The sequence below is a fragment of the Equus quagga genome, chromosome 5 (genome assembly GCF_021613505.1).
Source record: "Equus quagga isolate Etosha38 chromosome 5, UCLA_HA_Equagga_1.0, whole genome shotgun sequence".
NCBI lineage: Eukaryota > Metazoa > Chordata > Mammalia > Perissodactyla > Equidae > Equus > Equus quagga.
Window position 1 is genome coordinate 92,825,798 of NC_060271.1, and position 20,479 is coordinate 92,846,276.

Consider the following 20,479-nt stretch of genomic DNA (forward strand, 5'->3'; position numbering starts at 1 on the left):
CAGTAGACTGTGGCCACCAAAAAGGCCCATGTAGTTTCTAGCAAATATTCAAGGTACCAGCTATCTCCGGTGTAATGATTGCTATGAATGCCTTTCCGTTGTCACTCTGAATAGACAAATGTAATCCAAACCTAGGAATTATTTCTTTTAATAGGGCTTTAACCACTTCAGAGGCCTTTTCAGACCACCAGGGAAGGGCTTCTACCCAGCAGTAAACATGTCCATGAATACCAGAAAATAGCTGAAATTCTCAGTGGCTCTTGACATCATTGTGAAATCAGTCTGCCAATCTTCCCCAGCTCCGGTTCCTCTGTATTGGACTCCTTTTAATACTGGTGGGGGTCCCACCTTTGGGTTATTTTTGGCACATATCATACATTTCTGAATCACCGTTGGAATGGTCCTTTGCATATTTGGTCTTATAATGAGTTTCTGAATCCACTGGAAGATGGCATCCCTACCATACAGGCTGCTCTGATGTATGTGACTTATTACATCTTCCATAAGATGTTCAAGGACAAGAATTGTTCCTTGCCTATTATAAATCCATCCTTCTTTGGTGTAGTGGTAGTCGGCGTCCTGAGAATGGGCAGGACCCCAGTTAAATCCCCATTCATTGGCCCTATCTAAGTCTTCAGGAGGGTATTTTGGGTGGCATTTCATCAAATCCACTTCAGGAATGAGAGCCATTATCGGAGACCTAGGTGCTTTTGTGCTGGCTGCTAGTTTTGCAGCCTTATCTGCCCAGTTGACTGCCCAGTTGGCAGTGAGACACTCAGATTTCTGGTGTCCTAGACAGTGGACAATGGCCACTGCTTTTACTTCTGGGATAGCCTCTAGTAAGTCCAAAGTTTCTTTGGCATGTTTAATCTTTTTCCCTGCAGTTAATAATCCTCTTTCTTTCCAGATGGCTCCTATGGGCATGGACCACTAAGAAAGCATACTTGGAATCAGTAAAAATGGTCACTGTCCTGTCCTTACCTAAATGGAGGGCTCTCATCAGAGCTCTAAGCTCTGCTTTTTGGACAGAGGTACCTAGTGGAAGGGCTTCCACTTCCAGAGTTTTGATGGGTTACCACCACATATCCAGCTTGGCGTTGTCCTTGCTCCATGAAGCTGCTCCCATCCATAACATCTCAAGGTCTGGATTTTCCAATGGCAGGTCTGTCAGATAGGGACAGCTGGAAAAAACTTGTTCGATTATCTGAATACAATTACGTACAGGTTCTTCAATACCAGTGGGAAGTAGAGTGGCTGGATTTAAAGTTGAGACCACTTTCAGAGCAACGTTAAGATTGTCTAGTACCATGGCTTGATACTTGCCTAGCCTCCAAGTAGCCTCCCTTTAGTTCCAAAAAAGGAAGCACACAGTGAGGAGTGTGCACAGTGGTGGGCTGATCCAACGTAAACTTCTCTGCCTCCTGCAACAAGTCACAGGTGGCTACTACCACTCTCAGGTAGACAAGCCATCCTTTAGCTACTATATCCAACTGTTTCAAGACAAAGGCAACAGACTTTCTCATGTTACCCAGATTCTGGGTGAGTACCCCGAGGCCTCTCAGGAACAGGTCAAACAGCTTTCTAATGTCTCGGAGGCCTAGAGCAGGGGCAGTTAGCAGCTTCTCTTTAATGGTTTGGAAGGCTTTGGCATTTTCCAGTCCAATTGAGGGGTTCATTGTCTTGTCCCTTGGGAGCCTCATACAGGGGCTTGGCTATCAGTCCACGGTTGGGGATCCAGATAGAGCAGAATCTTGCTATGCCCAGGAATCCTCGCAATTGTCTCCTAGAAGTGGGCACTGCTACCCTAGTTAGTGCCTCTCTCCTGTCAGGGAGTAGTATGCTTCTTTGCCCCTTTGACAGCTCAAAACCCAGATATTTAATAGCTATAAAATTTGGACCTTTTTCTTGGAGACCTCATAGCCACATTCAGCTAGGAAATTTAGTCAAAATCGTGTTTTGGTCTGGGGCCTCTTTGGTCTTACTAGCAATCAGAATGTCATCCACATACTGGAGAAGAGCTCCTTCTCTCAGCTGGAAATTCCTCAAATCACTGGCTAAAATTTCAGCAAAGACAGTAGGGGAGTTTTTAAAGCCCTGAGGAAGGACAGTCCAGCAGTACTGTCGTTTGACTCTTGTCTCAAGATCTTCCCATTCAAAACCAAGTAACTTCTGAGAGTAGGAGCTCAAGTGTATGCAGAAAAATGTATCCTTGAGATCCAGAATTGAGAACCAATTGAAATCTCCAGACAGGTGGTAAGCAGGGTATAAGTGTTGGGCACCACTGGGTGGATGTCTTCCACAATCTGGTTAATCGCCCTCAAGTTCTGCACAAAGTGGTACTCTTGTGTGCCTGGTTTCTGCACTGGCAAAACTGGGGTGTTATACAAGGACAAACAAAGGTAAAATGAGGTCATATTCAAGAAAAGCAGTCAATAAAGGCTGAATTCCCCATCTGGCATGTTCTTCTAATGGATATTGTCTTAAGTTTAGAATGTCCGACCCAGTACAAATTCTGACCTGTACAGGTACTGTAGTCTTTACCAGTCCTGGCCTCCTATCCACCCATACATCCCGGCTTACCTCTTGTAAGACTTCTAGAATTTCTATTGGAGGCTCCCTAGCTTGTTGCAGTAATGCTGCCTGGAGGACACAGCCTGTTCAGGTGGTACCCTAATGTCCATTCTTCCAGGTGCAAAGGTCACTTCGGCATTCAGTTTGGTCAGTAAATATCCCGATAATGGAACAGGACACTCAGGCATGTACAAGGCTCTATGCTTTAAGTACATTTTTCTCATTTGATAGTCCAGGGGTTGGAGAAATGACTTACTTAAGGTTTCTCCTGAGACTCTTGTCACTAGCATTGTCTTTTCAGAGGCTGGAAAACCAAACGTTCAAAACTGAGTAAGCAGCCCCCATAAAAGTCCAAAAGTCTATTTCCTACCATCCTGGTTATCCGGGGCTCTGTGTGGGAAATCTGTCAAGTGAAACTGGGAGGAGGCCCTGGGCCTTGTCATTCTTAATCACAAGTGGTGATCTCAGGCATTTGGTGTGCTGCCTGTTGTCCCTCTTCTTGAAGAGTCTTATTTCAACTGGGGCATTCTTTTTTCCAATGGTCCCTTGTTTACAGAAGGTGCACTGATGGGGTCCCACCATAGGGTGTCGCTTGCAGCTTGGGGTTTGGGGTCCAGGGAGGCCTACCTTAGGTTAGGTTCTTCTTTGTGGTAGTGCTCAAGGTGGTCCTTGGGACAAAGCAGCAGGGTGGCATGTTGCTTCATCTTCCATTGTTCTTTTCTTTCCTGGGCATGGCCCTGCCATTGAAAACTTTAAAGGCAATCTCAACCAACTGGAACATAGGCATTCCCAGGGCTCTTTCCACTTTTTGTAACTTCTGAATGTCCAGGGCACTCTGACCAATAGAAGTCATGTTTACCATTTTTAGATTCTTGGGTGCCTCTGGATCTATATCTGTGTATTGTCTATATGCCTCAAAAAAATCTTTGTAAAATTCCAAAGGTCCTCACCAGGTTTTTGCTTTACCTCACGGACCTTATTAATGTTCCTTTGCTGTGGAATCCCTTTCTGGAGTCTGGCCAGAATGGAATCCCGGTAATGTTCCAGCTTAGCCCTGTCTCTGGCATTCACATTCCAATTGGGGTCAACTGTGGGCATGGCAATAGTGGCATTGGCCCTCACAGGGTTACCAAGAGTCTATGTGTGCAGCCGATTTGCTTCTTCCCTAGCTTCCTCCAATACCATTCAGCATTCCTCAGAGGTCAGAAGGATGTTCAACAGATTTTGTACATCTGCCCAGGTGGGGTTACGAGTGGCAAAAATTGATGAGAATAGATTTTCCATTCTCTTCGGGTCATCCCTATGGGTGTGCATGTTATTTTTCCAGTTAAACAAGTCTGAGGTTGAGAAGGGCAAGTGTACCTAAATCAGACCCACTGGCTGTCCTATAGTGGCATCCACACCTCCAATAGGGACTTGCCTTAAAGGAAATTACCCCGGCTGGGTTTGGATGTCTCCATGGCCAAATTGGGTACCCTGCCAGGTATGAGAAGAGGAAACCATTCCTATTTCTCGACCCTTGGAGACTAGAGATGTTGGAGCCTAAGGTTGGAGCTCAGACTGGGGCAGCAGAGGAACAACAGTCCCACTGTAGGGGATGGAGGAGGAGTGGTCACAGTATTTGACTGAATTAGCAGTAAATCGTCCTCCTTTTCATTAGAATCAGGCAAAACAAGTTTCTTTATCTTTCCCTCTTGTTGAATAAAAATCTTACATCATCTTTGCAAAGACTTATTTTGGTATAACATAAAAGACTGAACGTAAGATATTTCATACCATTTCTCTTCCCATTTACAAAACAGATCTAATTGCAAGATTGTATTATAATTTAGGGATCCATTTTCAGGTCATTTCTGTCTGGAGTCTAAAGAATATTATGGCCACATGGTGTGACAAAAGAATATCATCTTTTTCCTTTTCATGGGCTCATAACAAAAAGTCGCCCACTTCAGGAGAATGCAGATCAAAGCTGCAGGTGGGGACGGAATTAACATTTCCCAATGTTTCAGAATTTAGACATGACTGGTCATAAAAATACTTATGTTATTCAAGGCCGCAGCTAGAACCAGAACTCAGACACCAGATAGTACCAGGAGATCTCCAAAACCAGACAGTACTAGGAGAATTTCTGGAGCAGAAATTCTCTAATTCTTCCCTAAATTCAGGGCATCCTAGAAACCAGGGCCATCACAAAGAAGGTCAAACCAAAGGGAAGACAAAACAAAAGTCCAGTCATTTGTACTGAAGTTACTCACTGAAAAGATGTCTTCCAAACCCAGAAACGGTTTCTCTGCTACAAAAAAATAAAATTATGTGCCAGAGGTCAGCGACACTGAGCCAAGGAAAGTCCCAGGACAGTCCCTAGGATAAGTGGTCCTGGCAGCTGCTTGGACTTGTCCACAGGCTCTCAATACCAGCAAGAGGCTGATGAACCATGAGCAAAATGTCTGTCTGGACTTTTTGCTCCTGGCTGGCTCGCCAAATTTTTACCAAACCAGGCTCATTTTGCCCAATGCCAGTCACTGAGACAAGTTTTGCTGCAGAGAAACAGTTTATTCACAAGGCTGCCAAGCAAGGAGATTCCATCTCAAGTCTCAAATTACCTTCTCAAAAATGAGGATTAGGGATATTTATGGGATAAAGAGGCAGGGTGGTCTGAAGTGTGGGGATAGATGATTGGAGGTAAGGAAAGTGAGGTAATCAACGATCTGTGCAAGCATAGTCAAGCTTCATGGCTCTTCATAGGACACATGTTCACAAAATGGTGGTGGTAGCATGAACTGAGGGTGGAGTTTTCAGCCCCCTAACATCAAAAGGTCTCCTATGGGACATTCACACAGGCACAGTTGATGGGTTGATGGTCTCAACTGGCCTGAACTGGACAAGACGTCAACTCCCAGTTCCTGAGAAGCAACTTAAGCACCCCTTACCATGGTGACCCAAGAGTCAGATATGTTATCTATAAGGAACCTGACGGGATTCTGATAATATATTGCTTATATACATGACTTTTAAGAATAATTATTAATAGCTATCCGGCCATTTCACCTCTACCCATAAATTACAGTTTTTATACAATCATTTTTTCTTCTCTTATAGAATACCTTAAATTTCTGGATCTAAGATAGTAGTATGAATTTCAGTATCTTTCTTAGTTCAGTTCAGCCAAGCACAGCATTCATTTATGTAACATTTACTATGTGCCATATACTATAATGTGTGCAGGGAAATCATCAGTAAACAAAACAGAAAAAGTTCCAATGCTCACATTCTAGTGGATGGAAACTGACAGTAAATAAGTACACAACATGTTAGGTAGTGATAGCTTTTTTAAAGAAAAAGAACTGGGTAAGAAGTTAGAGTGATACAGAAAAGGTACTATTTTATATAAAATCATCCAGAATGGCCTCTCTGAGTAGGTAACACTGAGCAGAGAACTAAAAGAAATGGAGGAAGATATGCAGCTATTTGGGATAGAGAGTTCCAGACAAAGCGACTAACAACTTCATTTTCACTTGGTGTTGTATGTTTAGAACATAGAGCAACCTTTTCATTTTTAAACCAATTTCACAATATCTTTTATTCCTTAATCTTGTGCTTGTTCTTCACTAGAATTAGAAAGCAAATTTTATTAAAGAATATAAGAGGAGATGGCCAGCAATATTTTCCAAGCATTTAATCAGGCAAGAATATGCTTGGTTACTTGCATGGAGAAGGTAGACACCCAAGATCGTGTGAAAGTTTAACAGGCATTTACAAAATTCCAGGCTCATGAGAGTTGAGACTAGGGTGGTAGGCAGTGAAAATGGAAAAGAGAGAATATGTCTAGATATCAAGGAACAGAAACCAACCTAAGTTAAGCTAAAGTGAAGGGGGAAATTTATCACAGGACCATGAATTTCATTTCAAAGAAGCCAAATCACACTACCTGTCACAGACTGGAACCAGGACTGACAAGTCATCAGGAACTAAGGCAGTTCTCCCTCCCTACTTGCCTATGGAAACTCATGGCCTCATTTGCGCCTCTTTCCACATAAGAATTTTATTCTTCTATGCAAACATATGTTCACAGCATGGGGCAAAAGATGGCTGTCCCAAAGGAAGTTACCTGTCTTCGCGTTTGAGTTCTCCAGAAGGAGAAAAGGATAGGCTCATCTTAGGAAAGATGTCAAAACTGATTAGGATTGCCAGATAAAATAAGAGAATACCAAGTGAAATTGGAATTTCAGATCACCAAATGTTCAGTGTAAGTATAGCCCATGCAATATTTGGGATATATTTATACTAAAAAAATTATTCCTTGTTTATTTGAAATTCAAATTTAACTGGGTGTCCTGTATTTATTTGCTAAATCTGGAGGCGTAAACCTGGTATAAGCAACTAGTCAGAGAACTGCCAAGGGCCCACTCCTGGGAAGAGACAATATTCAGAAAAAGTGGGCTGACCTTATACCAAGACACTGCAGAGGAAATATAAAAAGAAAATGGATGGACTTAGATTAACTCAGATAGAAGGGAGTGTGGGTCGAATGTGGAGAGAAGAGAAAGAAGCAGTTATGGCTGAGGATTTTGGCTTGAGGATTGTGAAGACAATAGGATCTGTGACATGAATAGTAAACCTGGAGGGGCAAAAGAGTTTTGAAGAGAAAGATGTCCTGCTTATTAAATACAAGTGTGAAGTCACCAACCAACCTATCAGCTGGATATTCACCTGAATATCCTAGAAAGCAATTGGGGCATAAGTGACTTTTATAGAGGTAATATTTAAAACAATCCCAGTTTTACTATCTCAAGCATATCTCACATCACTGCAACAGGTTTCAAAATAACTTTGCAACTTACTAAATTAATTTAAAGGTAATTAAAACTACCTATTATGAGCTCAGTACTAAGCTATACAATAGTTTGTTTCCTCCTGGGACTTACATATAGTCTAATATAGAGTTACTAATTAATGAAAGGCAGCTTGATAGGCACCCTAGTAAAGGTTTTAAAAAAAAGTCATGTTATAAAAAGATGGGGAGGAAATAGATTAATTCTAACTGGAAGAAAAAGAGAAAGTTTCTAAGAAGTGGAATTTGAATTGGATTTCAACATGGAAAGGTGATACTTGAGCTGGGCTTTAAAGGATGATTATAAAAGGAAAGGCCACCTATGGAGTGGAAACAGTTTAATCAGTGGATGAAGAAGATAGTAAGTAGAGGTCAGATGGTGGAGGGATTTAGCATATTAGGCTTAGAACTCTGAATTTTATTCTGCATGTGTTGGGAAGCACTAAAGAATATCCAATGTTTCATGAAAACTAAAATTTCAAAGCTGGCTATAGTTTTTGATATTGTGGCTATATAATTTAATGCAATTGCCAAGGATTCATAAATTAGAAGAGATGATATTCAAAAAAAAAGAAAGCATAAAAATATGCAGACCATTATCATTTATGAAAACAAATAAATTGCCTTAATAAAATTCTGATAAAAGCTATTAGGATCAAGTAGATCCGTGGGAATGCAAGGATGGGTAAAATGACAATATAATCCATTAAAGAGATTATAAGAGAAAAACCAGATGATCACCAGATGCAAAAAGGCAATTTATAATATTCAATGTACATTTCTTAGAGACTTTAGAATATTAGGAAATATCCTTAACTTGGCAAGTGGTATCTATTGGCATCTATCAGAAATTAAGAACATGTATGCAACACTGGAGACATTGCCATTAAAGTCAGAAAGAAAACAAAAATCACTACTATTACTCTCATCAACCTTCTGAGGTCCTAATCAACTTGATGAGATTAAAAAGAGGTAGAGAGGAACAAAAATATTTGCAGATGACCATCTAAAAAACACTTCAAATTGTTACAAAACAATTAGTTAGAACTAATAAGGGAGCAGTAACCACACAAGTATGCCAAAATAAATATCTTCTCCAGGGGTCAAAAGCCGCCATGATCTGAGTTCATTTCCACATCTCTCACTTTTTCCAGGCTTCTAAGAGCTACCCCAGCAGTGAGTTTGCCCCATCCCCTGAGGTCCTCGCCAGAGTTAAATCTTCTGTCCCAAAGGCATCCCAAGTCAATGAAATCTTGATTACCCAGTATTAACCTCCATCCCTCTTGATCAAGCACCCTCAAAATCCAATCCTAAGTGTACTCCTCTGGCTCCTGCTAGTACATGCTACCTTATTATTTCCATTCCTTCAGCGTGTAATCTGTTTCCTCCATTATCAGGCCCAGCAGTCCCCAGGCAGATTATGCTGAGATTTAACCCTAGTTACCTCTCAGCTAGAATAAACAGGAGCAACTGTGGAAGAGGTCTTTCTGCAAGGCAGGAAGTGTTACCTCTTACTAGGAGAAATGAGCCACTTCTGCAAGCCTTATGGGTTCAAGGGTATTTACAAAGCGCAAATCTTCAGAAGCACCTATCCCATGTTTCAAACTTCAAGCTTTCCCAACCAGGGCCCTAACTGCATAGCAGACCTCCCTAGGCTGAGCGTTCAAATATCTTTAGAGCTCTGTAAACTGTCAAATCCCAATGTCTGTTCTTCCACTGTAGGAAGTAAGGGCCTCTTTGTGAAGCTCCAAGGAGGCCTCCTGGCTCCCAAACTTAGTTTTAACTGTGTATTAAGTGCCCTCAACTTCTCACTATCCCTCTGCAAGGCAGTACAACTTAATTGGCCAGCTCTGAATTCTCGTAGGCATTTTTCCCCCCTATCGTCCAATGCCTGAATGTATAGGCAACAGCATTCCCCTCTTCTGGGATGTCTTCCTAGGTCATAACTGGTGAAATCAATAGTCAAGTAGCCACCTCGTGCCAGGCACTGAGTAAACCTTTACCCAAACCCCCATCTTACTGCTTGATTTCTTGCACCACTCCCTGTATCACCTATGTCAGTTCTCGTCCTCAGAGAAGTAGATGCCAAGAAGGGCTTAGATACACAAGATATTAATTGGGGGAAATGTCTGTGAAGGATAAAATATGCAGACTCAGGAACTGGCAGGGAGAACCTGCAGATCATAGTGTAAGTCTGACCTCTGTAAAAGGAGGGAGGAAGAGAATTACTGGGTGAAAAGAGCTTCAGATTACAGTGTAGGTTGAAGAAAGTTTCATCCAGGCTGATAAGAAGTTCCCCAAGCCAAAGGTGCCCATTAGAGGAGCTTTGCATTGGGCAGGAAAGGACAAGTTTAGCACTCCTGCTATGTTCAGTCACTGGCTGAGAGCAGCTCAAAGTATTTGTGGCTTCAGCACAAACACAATGGTAGATCCAAAGGAGTGGCAGCTGGCTGTCAGCCAACAACAAACCCCAGAGTAGGTTCTTTGGAAGGAGATCTGAGTGGTATACTTATATGGCCACCACAACCAACCAAATATCAAAACAAACTATAGAACTACAGCAATTAAAACTAGGGGGGCTTGGTGGCATAGTGCTTAAGTTCTTGTGCTCCACTTTGGCAGCCTGAGGTTCACAGGTTTGGATCCTGGGCTCAGACCTACACACCGCTCATCAAGCCACACTGTGGCAGTATCCCATATACAAAGTAGAGGAAGACTGGCACGGGTGTTAGCTTAAGGACCATCTTCCTCAAGCAAAAAGAGGAAGATTGGCAACAGATGTTAGCTCAGGGCCAATCTTCCTCACTAAAAAAAAAATTCTTTTTAAATTGTCATACTAGAGTTGGCCAAATAAAACAATGGAAACTGAGTAGTGAATTCAGATTCAAATCCAGATATATATAGGTATATGTGTGTATGTGTGTGTGTGAATTCAGTAAAGAATATGATTAAAATAGCATTTCAAATTATTTCATCTATGAATGATATTGATAACTGGCTCTCCATAAATTAGCACCCTACTTCATATATACAAAAAATTCCAAGTGGATTAGAGAACTAAAATGAAAAACCGATAAAAACATATTAGAATACCTTGGTTAAATAGGGAGAATTAACCACACACAAGCATCCCATCTCTTTGACAGTTAAATACATTTTTTAAAAAGTATAGAGTCCAAAGGGCCAACGAAATAAAAGAGACAATAGCAGACAAAAGAGATTTTAACAAATGTCAGTTGCATGACAAGCAGATAGAAGAGCAATAGTGGACTTAGCAGAGTAGAGGAAGCTACAACCTAAATGACCACAGAGGTAATCAGAGAAGAAAAGAGAACTAATTATCTCCACATAAAACCAGAAAGGATCAGGGGTGAGAATGTGAGGCCAGGGTGAAAGTCTATATAGAGAGGAGCTATAAGCCTGGGTCCACCCCTCAATCCCACGTAACCAAAGGACTACCATCCCCTTCCACACACACACTCATACCCATACATACTCTTATAACATTGCCACCACCACCTCAGGAGACTGAGATTTATTTCCTAAAATGAGAGAGACTTGACCTGGAGACTTTTGTCACAGTAGATGGTAGGAGATTATGAAGCAGAGTTAAAAGCAGGGATTAAGTGAAAGCCTGAATATCAAACAGTTGGTTGGGCCTTTAGCCTCCTTCCCTGCCTTAACCCAAGCAGGATATGGGGGAGTACTTAGAGAAACTAGACTCCCCCAGAGAAAAGACCTCTAAAAACATTTGGTAAGGAATGGTGGAGGGGCTATGATTGAAAAAAAATCACCCCAGGAAATGTCAGCAGTCTATAGCCTTGCTCTTGAGAGTAGAGAGCCAGAGTTTGGTAGGGGCCAAACCAGAGGAGCTTTGTATGCCACCTAAAGAAATTTATACTACAAGAAATCAGAAACTATTGAAAGACGTTAAAAGAATATAATATGCTCAAATTTGTTTCACAAATAGCATGCAGTGATGTGTCAAGAATTGACTACTTGGAGATAGAAATTAGTGATACCAGCCTGGAGCTTTCAAAGATGTAGTCTAATCTCAATGAGCTGATGGGGTAGTTATTAAATTACCTGCCAGGGGGATTGTAAAATTGAGTAGTAAACTTCTAAAGCAAACTTCAATCTTTCAATAGTTATTGAATACCTACTATGTTCCACACCCTATGTTCCATACCTACTATGTTCCACACCCTATGTTCCACACCTACTATGTTCCACACCTGGAAATACAATGGTGAGAAAAAACACAGCTCCCTAGACTAATGGAAATTTTTCATCTAGATGTAGACAGTTATTAAATCAGAAATCATACAAATAAAGCTACAAGTATGACAAATCCTGCAATGGAGGGGTGCATGGTGCTATAAGAATCTGTAATAGGAAGATAAAACGGATACTCTGGTTGTCTTCCTAGTATCAATTTTACCCATATCACATAGTGTAACATCCACGGGATTTGGGTGGGATTAACCCCAACCCCAGCTCCAAGGATAGACCCTGATTTGCCTCAGCCAATCAGTGCTTAACATTCCCTAACAAAACTTGAGGTTCAGGAGTGGGCATGTGACCTACGTTAGTCTAATCACAATGCAACTAGGGATATGTGAAGAAACTCTCTTTTGATGTGGATTAAGAACTATGTACCCTTGGGAACTCTTGGTTACCACCTTAAGATACAAAAGGAGTCAGGCTTAGGATGAATTTGACAGAGCAGAAAATAGAATTCAGAGGCAGAAAGAAATCAAGTTCTTACTGATACTGTTGAGTCACTCAACCAAATCAACCCTGAGGTTCAACTTATCTCCAGACTTTCCAATCACATGATCCAATAAATTCCTTTTATCATTTAAACTAATTTCATTTTTTTGTTACTTGTAACATTCTAAGGGGATTTGAACTAGTTAGGGGAGTCAGGGAAGGCTACATTATGGAAGTGATAAGTGTGGCGACATCTCAAGGAGATGATTGGAAGGAAGAAAGTTCAAACAAAAAGAACACCTGTACAAAGACACTACGGCAAGCAGGGGCATGAGGGTCTGGAAGAAGAGTACAGTAGTCCCTCGGTATCCACAGGCGATTGGTTCCAGGACCTCCAGAGGATACCAAAATCCACCCATGCTCAAGTCCCCTGGTTGGCCCTCTGCATCTGGCGGTTCCACAGCCATGGATTCAACTAACCACAGATCATAAACATATATGTGGAACCCGTGATACCAAGGGCCAACTGTATTTGGGCTTTTTTTTTTTTAAAGATTGGCACCTAACAACTGTTGCCAATCTTTTTTTTTGTCCCTTCTTCTTCTGCCCAAAGCACCCCAGTAAATAGTTGTATATTCTAGTTATGAGTGCCTCTGGTTGTGCTATGTGGTACGCCACTTCACCATGGCCTGATGAGCAATGCCATGTCCACGTCCAGGATCAGAACTGGAGAAACCCTGGGCTGCCAACACAGAGCGCATGAACTTAACCACTCGGCCACAGGGCCAGCCTCTGTTATGTGGGTTCTAAGATGTAGGTGGAGAGATAGGCAGAGGCAGGACCAAGAGGGCCTTATCAATCATATAAAGGATTCCAACTATTGAAAGATTTTTAGCAACATAAAGGAGTAGGACACAAGAGGAAATGGTGACTGACAACATGATCAAATTTCCAGCTTAGCTTGATCATCTGGTTGTACAGTGGAGAAGAGATTGGGGGAAGAGGGGTAATGAACTGTTCAAGTAAATTCAAAGAGCCTAGCAGGAGACTATATTGCAGTGGTTCTGGTTAAAGACAGTGGTAGCCCCAGAACTTCTCTATGAGAAAATTTAGAGCAATAATTTTGTTGGAACGGTGAGGTAGGAGGCTTAAAAACTGTTCATAAATTGTCCATTTCAAAGAATGGGGAAAGGGTATGGGGTAGGAGGGATGATTGAGATTACGGGGTCAAATACCATGCTTCCCTACAGGCACTCTGTAGTGCGGATAGAGATAATGGTAGCTGGGAAGAAGATGGTGCTGCTGGAAATGAAGAGAAGTGGATGGATCAACAGAACTTGGTGATGACTCGATATGGGTGGTTGTGAGTTAAAAAAAAAAAAGACACGCAAAGCACTTAAAACAATGGCTAGCACATGTCAAGTTCTCAATAAATACAAGTTTAAAACAAAACAAAGTGTTAAGGATGACATCCAGGTCGCTGACTTGAATAACTTGCTATTCACTGAAATAGAGAACACAGAAGAGAACCGAATACGAAGGAAGAGAAAAAGATTGAGTTCAGTTCGGGGCATGCTGAACTTGAGCTACCTTTGAGCCATTTCAGGTGTTCTATAAGCATGTGGATATAGTAGTCCGGAGCTCTGAAAGAAGGTCTAGCCTGGAGATATAAATTCATGAATCATCTACATATAAATGAAACTGAAGCAAGGGATGTAGTTGAAATCACTTAGGGAAAGAGTCAAGAGTAAGAAGAAGAAAAACTAAGACTGAGCCTTTGAGGAACTCCTGGTATTTAATGGTTGGATAGAGGATGAGACAGCAAATAACACAAAGAAGCAGTAATCAAAGAGCTGGGAGGAAAGGCAACAGTTATTTGTCAAGAAAGTAAAGTGAATAGTGTTCCTAGAAGGAAGTGGTCAAGGTGTCTATTTTAACTTATATCAAGTAAAACGTCCATTGGCATTATCAACATAGAAGTCTTTATTGAGTTTATCAAGAGCTTCTTGGTAAGGGCTGGGGGTTGCTGGAAACCAGAATGGGTTCAACATAGAAATGAGTAGAAGGTGAGGAAATGAAGGGAGTATAAACAACTTCAACCCTTGAACAGTTTGGCTATAAAAAGGAAAAGAAATAGGCATGTAGCTGAAGAGGATACAGGTTATCAGTTTTAGTGGTTTATTTAAATAGAGAAGCCTTAAAGATTAATCACCATAAGGAAAAAATGAGTGAATATACAAAAAAAGTTTATAAAGTTTCTTTCATACAAATATCTAACAGAATTGGGAAAGGTAAAAACAGAAAGCCTCACATTTTGAGGACATGAGTCAATTAGACTGAGAACCCAGTTCACCATGTAGATGTTAACAATATATTTTTTTAAATTCTCAAGAATTAAAAAGTGTAATGTGGGGGCTGGCCTGGAGGCACAGCAGTTAAGTGCACACGTTCCGTTTCGGCGGCCTGGGGTTTGCCGGTTCGGATCCTGGGTGCGGACATGGCACCGTTTGGCAAGCCATGCTGTGGCAGGCATCCCACACATAAAGTAGAGGAAGACAGGCACAGATGTTAGCTCAGGGCCACTCTTCCTCAGCAAAAAGAGGAGGACTGGCAGATGTTAGCTCAGGGCTGAGCTTCCTCAAAAAAAAAAAAAAAAAGTGTAACGTGGGGGCCAGCGCAGCACAGCAGTTAAGTTTGCATGTTCCATTTAGATGGCCCAGGGTTCACCAGTTCCGATCGCAGGTACAGACCTACGCACTGCTTATCAAGCCATGCTGTGGGAGGCGTCCCACATACAAAGTAGAGGAAGATGGACACAGATGTTAGCTCAGGGCCAGTCTTCCTCAGCAAAAAGAAGATTGGCGGCAGATGTTAGCTCAGGGCTAATCTTCCTCAAAAAAATAATAAATAAATAAAAAATTTAAATTAAAAAAAATGTAATGTGCCCTCAAGTGACATTTGGCAATGATGGGAGATAATTTTGGTTGTCACAACTGGCAGAGGGGGTGCAATACTAAAGGCTGATTGGTAGTATTCTGATGGGTAGTATTCTGATGGGTAGAAGCCAGGGATGCTGCAAAACATCCTGTGATGCACAGGACAGCCTCTCACAATGAAGAATTATCCAGTCCAAAATGTTAGTGATGCGAAGACTGCAAAACCCTGCTCCAGGAATTTAACCTACAAATATATTCGCACACATGAAATAACTTCTGTATAATCATTTATTGTTTGAAATTGCAAACCACTGGAAATGACACATATATACATAAATAGGAGATGGTTTAAATAAACTAGTATACAACTGTACAACAGCATGCACAGTATTCCATTATTTGTGTTTTTTAAAAAGGTAATAATGTAATTATACACACACACACACACACACACACACACACACGAACTCTTGGAGTGAACTTTGATGACGGCCTGAAGAAAAGAACTTTTGCTTGGAAAACACATTGTTGCAGTGCAGTACCGCCCTCAGACCCAACTTGGGCCCTGTGTTTTAGAGGGTCCTCTGTCTGTACTTCTCTCCTTGAGGTGATAAGCCCATGGAACCAAGGGACATGTCCACCTGGAACCCAGTCTCCCCTTTCTAGACCATGCTCTGGGCACTCTGGAATTCCCTGCTTCCAGGGTCTGCACAGTCCTCTTCTCAAGTTCTATCCTCATGTGGAGTGGCCAAGGGATAACTACATTCAGGGACTGTAGACAGGGCTTGGATAGGAGGCTGGGGTATTCCATGTGTGCACATAAGGGCTATCAAAGTGCAGGACAGAGCTGAGGTGTAAGAAGAAAAGGAAGGCAGGCTAAGGGCTTCAGGGACCAGAGAGAGACTCTGGAACTCTGAGGAGCTCAAGAACTCTAGATTTGAATCTGGCTTCCAGGTCATTATGAAAATATATTTGTCAAGGTATATCAAAGGTAAGAGAAGAAAATATGTTTTATTTAACAGTTTGTTAGCTTGACTTAAAACTATTAAATATTTAGACTTACGGGGGCGGGCCTGGTGGCGCAGCGGTTAAGTGCGCACGTTCTGCTTCTCGGTGGCCCGGGGTCCACCAGTTCGGATCCCGGGTACTGACATGGCACCACTTGTCAAGCCATGCTGTGGTAGGCATCCCACATATAAAGTAGAGGAAGATGGGCATGGATGGGATGTTAGCTCAGGGCCAGTCTTCCTCAGCAAAAAGAGGAGGATTGGCAGCAGATGTTACTTCAGGGCTAATCTTCCTCAAGAAAAAATTTAGACTTACAGTATATGGTCTTGCATTTGTATACTTGTCCTGAACCTTGCAAATATCCATCCCTACAAATGTTAGAGATGGGTCAGTTGCAGTAGAATAGATTGAGAGTAATGGCTGTGGCCTCGCGGAAGGAAAAAAACAAGGAAGAACGTGTGCCTGAGGATCCAGCAACAGGGAGAGATGAGTCCTAGGAGTTTAACTCTGTTCTCTTTTTCTCTGGGTCACCAGATCTTAGGGGATATACCAGAAGAGATACTGAAGAAAAGATGGGAGGGATGTTTTGAAACCTTAGTCAGATCATTTCACTCCTTAGTTCAAAACTCTCCAACAGATTTGCAACTCACTCAAAGTAAAACCCAAGGCTCTTCAAAATAGCCTTTCCCCCACTCTCAACCTTATTTCTCACCATTTTCCCTGTTTCTCACTCCACTTCAATCACACTGGTTTCCTGAGTGTGAGTGAGTGTGAGAGAGGCTTTCCCTCTCACTCACTCAGCAGGCTGCAGTCTCAAGGCCTTTGTACTTGCTGTTCCTGCTTCCTAGCTCTCTCTTCCCCTGCGGAAATGGCTGGCTGACTGCCTCTCTTATAGAGGACTTCCTCAATAAACATCATTACACTTCCCAAACTCACTCTCTAACCTTTTTCTACTCTATTTTTGGTCATAATATTTATGAGTACCTGGCATATATTTGTTTATTGCCTCCCTACACTAGAATGTAAGCTCCACGAGAAAAGGGTCTTTTTCTATTTTATTCACCATATAGAACTGTGCCTAGCACACAGTATATGCTCAACAAACATTTATTGAATGATTGAATAAATACAGGAAATGACCCATCTTATTTCACAATTATGTCCAGAGTTAGATCTATTTGTAGGATATTAACCTCTTAACATGTATAGTGTTAAAGTGACTTCTGTATAGTTTCCATTCCTTTAACTCACATATAAGTTCTTTTAGGTCAGTAACACATTATGACTTCGTTCAGCCTGTCCCCTCAGCCTCAAAAACCTTTGCAAACCAAACTCCCACTCAGAGATCCTCTAACATCAGGCTCAGAAGTTATCTATCTGAAGCTTTCTCTGATCCCGGATAGAAATGCTACATTTCTCTGGGCTCAAAATGCACTTTGTCCACATCAGTTATATCAATTAATGGGCTCTATTGTTATGTATTTTATAACTACTTAATTCAAATACATTTTCTGAGGTCCTCTTTAGATTAAAAACTCCTACGTACCCAGAATTTTAAATTAGAATCTATTTTTATCATGCATCTGCTCTGTGTAAGACATTATCTCACGTTATGTGCACCGCTGAAAGGTGTCCACGCACAACATCTGGTCAAAACATAAGCACGTTTTGACCAGACCATTGATAGGTAATGACTACAACTCCCAAGATGCGCTGCAGGGTCAACGTGTGCATCTCGCCTGGTTTTCATCTTTCAGGCTAACGGATGTAAAGAACTGGCGGCTGAACAAGCTGAGGGTGTCTTAAAGAACAAATAAAAGGATTCTACCAAGATCGAACCGGGAATGAAACGAACCACTGCCCAGTGCTCGCCCTGTGTCCACCGGGCTACGTCTGACAACGTGAATGCCGAGAGAATTCCTCGCTCGCTTATTCAGCGCCGAAGACCTCCCGATAGATAACGCAAGAAATACCCGCCAGATAAACTGAAGAATATCAAAAGAGTGCTCTTAGAGGTGATAGGAAGGTAGCTTCCCGCCACTTCCCTAAACGTATCTGAAGACTTATTTTCCGAGGTTACAAACACGGGAAGGGCAGTGTATTTTCATGAAACGGAAAGTATGCTTTTCAATGGCCAGCTACCAAAAGCCTAACGGTGAAACGCTCTGGCGGGAAATAGGAAACTGTCAACACACTTTTTTACGACGTTATAATCGCCTGAAGATCCAAAGAACACTGCCTGAGGAGAGGCTTAACTGTAACAGACTCCATAACGAGCTTCAGTGGGCTCGGGTCGCTTGAAAGGGCTCAAAGTTCCTACGTCTTCACAGAAACAGGTTTAAAATTATTTTTCTCACATAGGCTGAGAGTGTGAGCTTCTGTTAAGGAATACGAGCACATTTCCTTCCTTTTTGCACAGGGTTAGTCCTGTCCAAGGATGCGTACCTCCCAGGGTGGCTTTGCTTTTTCCTCAGAGCTGGGTCTCACCCGTCATCGCACGCCGAGCGCCGCCAGACAACTCACGAAGCCGGAGCCACCCCTCAGCTGCTGCAGCCAGCACACAGAGGAGTCTCGCGGCACCTGCGGACGGGGGCTCGCGAGAACCGCCCACTTGGCCGAGATCCCGCGCCAGCAGGCGGGGCCGAGAGAAGAGGAAGTCGCCCTTAGGCCCTCTCACCAAAGTCCAGCACCCCGCCTCGCGAGAACGCCAAGCACAACTGGGCCGGGAAGTGCATGTAGAAGTGAGGGCGCCGCGCGTTGGACTCGTCGGCCGCCGTAGCCCCTGCTAGGACAGCCCGTGCGAGCCTGCTGGAGGAGGAAGAGAAAGGCAGAGAGAATCGGGTTTCAAGATGGCGGATCTGTAGTAGTTACTGCGGCGGCGGCGGCGGCGGCGGCGGCGGCGGCGGGAGACCGAACGAGATCTGGGCGAAGAAGGGAGGGGAGGGTGGGTGTGTGCGGGGGTGAAGTAAGAGGTAACCGCGGTTGTGGGCGGAGAGGTCTCGGTGGCTCTCGTTGCTCATTCCCGCGGCTGAACCTTGATAGCCATGGTGAACTCGGGCCTCTCCGGAGCCGCCGCCGCCGCTGCCGCCACCGCCACTACCGTCTCTCAGGAGTGAGGGGCGCGGACGAGGTGAGCGAGGAGGCGGCGGCTGGAGCGGTGAGGATAGCAGCCACCATGTCGGATACGCGACGGCGAGTGAAGGTCTATACCCTGAACGAAGACCGGCAATGGGACGATCGAGGCACCGGGCACGTCTCCTCCACTTATGTGGAGGAGCTCAAGGGAATGTCGCTCCTGGTTCGGGCAGAGTCCGACGGTAAGGTTATTGGAACGGTAGGCTAGGGGACAGTGCCTCCGGTTTGGGCACAGCCCTGGGGTTTAGGCCCTGGGCCGAGTACTGTTACTGCCACCTTTTGGGACAGCGCGTTGGTTTTGTGCCTGCACTTCTGTACGGTAAAAACAAACTACTTTGCCTGGAAAGCTCCTCAGTCCGACGCCGATTCTCCGTTCCCCCGCCTCTTAGCCCTATTAAGGATTTGACCCCTTCCTCTCCAGTCACTCCTCTTTTGAAGAGGGGAAGTGATAAGGGAGGAGGTAATGAAAGACAAGTTAGTGATCTGCTGGTCCTACAGAGCTGATCGCCTCTGTTGATCTTTTATTTTCTTATCCATTGTATGTCCAGTACAAAAGATTTAGTGAAACTTTTCTTTCTCAGTTTTTTTTTCTTTAACCGTTGTTACCAACGAGCCCCTGTTGCCACAGTCGACAGGTGCTGGGGAATACCAAAAGCCATCTCTTTCTGGGTCTGTTGCGGACTGTTGCCACGATACGTGCACGCACAAGCACATACACATCTCTACTCTGGGATCCCTCCAGGCTGTTTTTGTAGAGAGTGCTGTGAAAAAGTGGATACTTTACACCCTAAACAAGTTAGGACACCAAAGCTGATTGTAAACTTCTGTTCGTTGATTTATTGTAGGAGTCATATGTGAGAAATTTTTAGATTATAAAATGTAGAGCCGTAGTTAAAACATTTTTCTCATTGTAATCTGAATGCCTCATTTTGAGCGGCTGATATGTCCAGACAGTAGAAAAATAACAATCTTAGATTTATTCTTGAGATATTTGTACTCTTGCACTTTCCCTTTTACTTTAAAAAGTCATGGACCTTTATTTCTACATGAGATATCCTTCCTTGTGTTCTTAAGCAAAAAGGATAAATGCAGTTCTGTAATTTGTGTACTAAGTACTTAGATCCCTATTGTGGTCCTTTGCAATTTGTTTTATTTGTCAATCTGGAAATAACAATAAAATAACTTTGTTAAAAAGAGTTTGGCTTCAAGTGGTGGTCATTTAGACCGTAAAACTTTCATTTCAATAAAACTTTAATAGTCACCTAGTCTCCTTATATTCTTGGTC

The 20,479-nt window shown here is 42.8% G+C and overlaps 1 protein-coding gene and 1 long non-coding RNA gene across 5 annotated transcripts in view; one reads left to right on the forward strand and one right to left on the reverse strand.

Annotated features, from left to right (window-relative positions):
• The window catches only part of LOC124239300 (uncharacterized), a 143,610-nt gene extending 124,808 nt beyond the window's left edge, over positions 1-18,802 (reverse strand). For both annotated transcript variants that reach the window (XR_006888595.1, XR_006888597.1), the window contains exon 1: positions 18,505-18,802. This is a non-coding gene — a long non-coding RNA (uncharacterized LOC124239300). The remainder of the gene's footprint in view (positions 1-18,504) is intronic.
• Positions 18,803-19,024: 222 nt separating this feature from the next.
• The window catches only part of PPP4R3B (protein phosphatase 4 regulatory subunit 3B), a 63,624-nt gene continuing 62,169 nt past the window's right edge, over positions 19,025-20,479 (forward strand). For 2 of the 3 annotated variants that reach the window (XM_046660951.1, XM_046660953.1), the window contains exon 1: positions 19,026-19,376. In XM_046660951.1, the coding sequence (XP_046516907.1) occupies positions 19,235-19,376 (142 nt within the window). In that variant the 5' untranslated portion in view covers positions 19,026-19,234. Of the gene's footprint in view, positions 19,377-20,479 lie in introns of all 3 variants that reach the window. The other variant, XM_046660952.1, reaches the window with a different exon arrangement.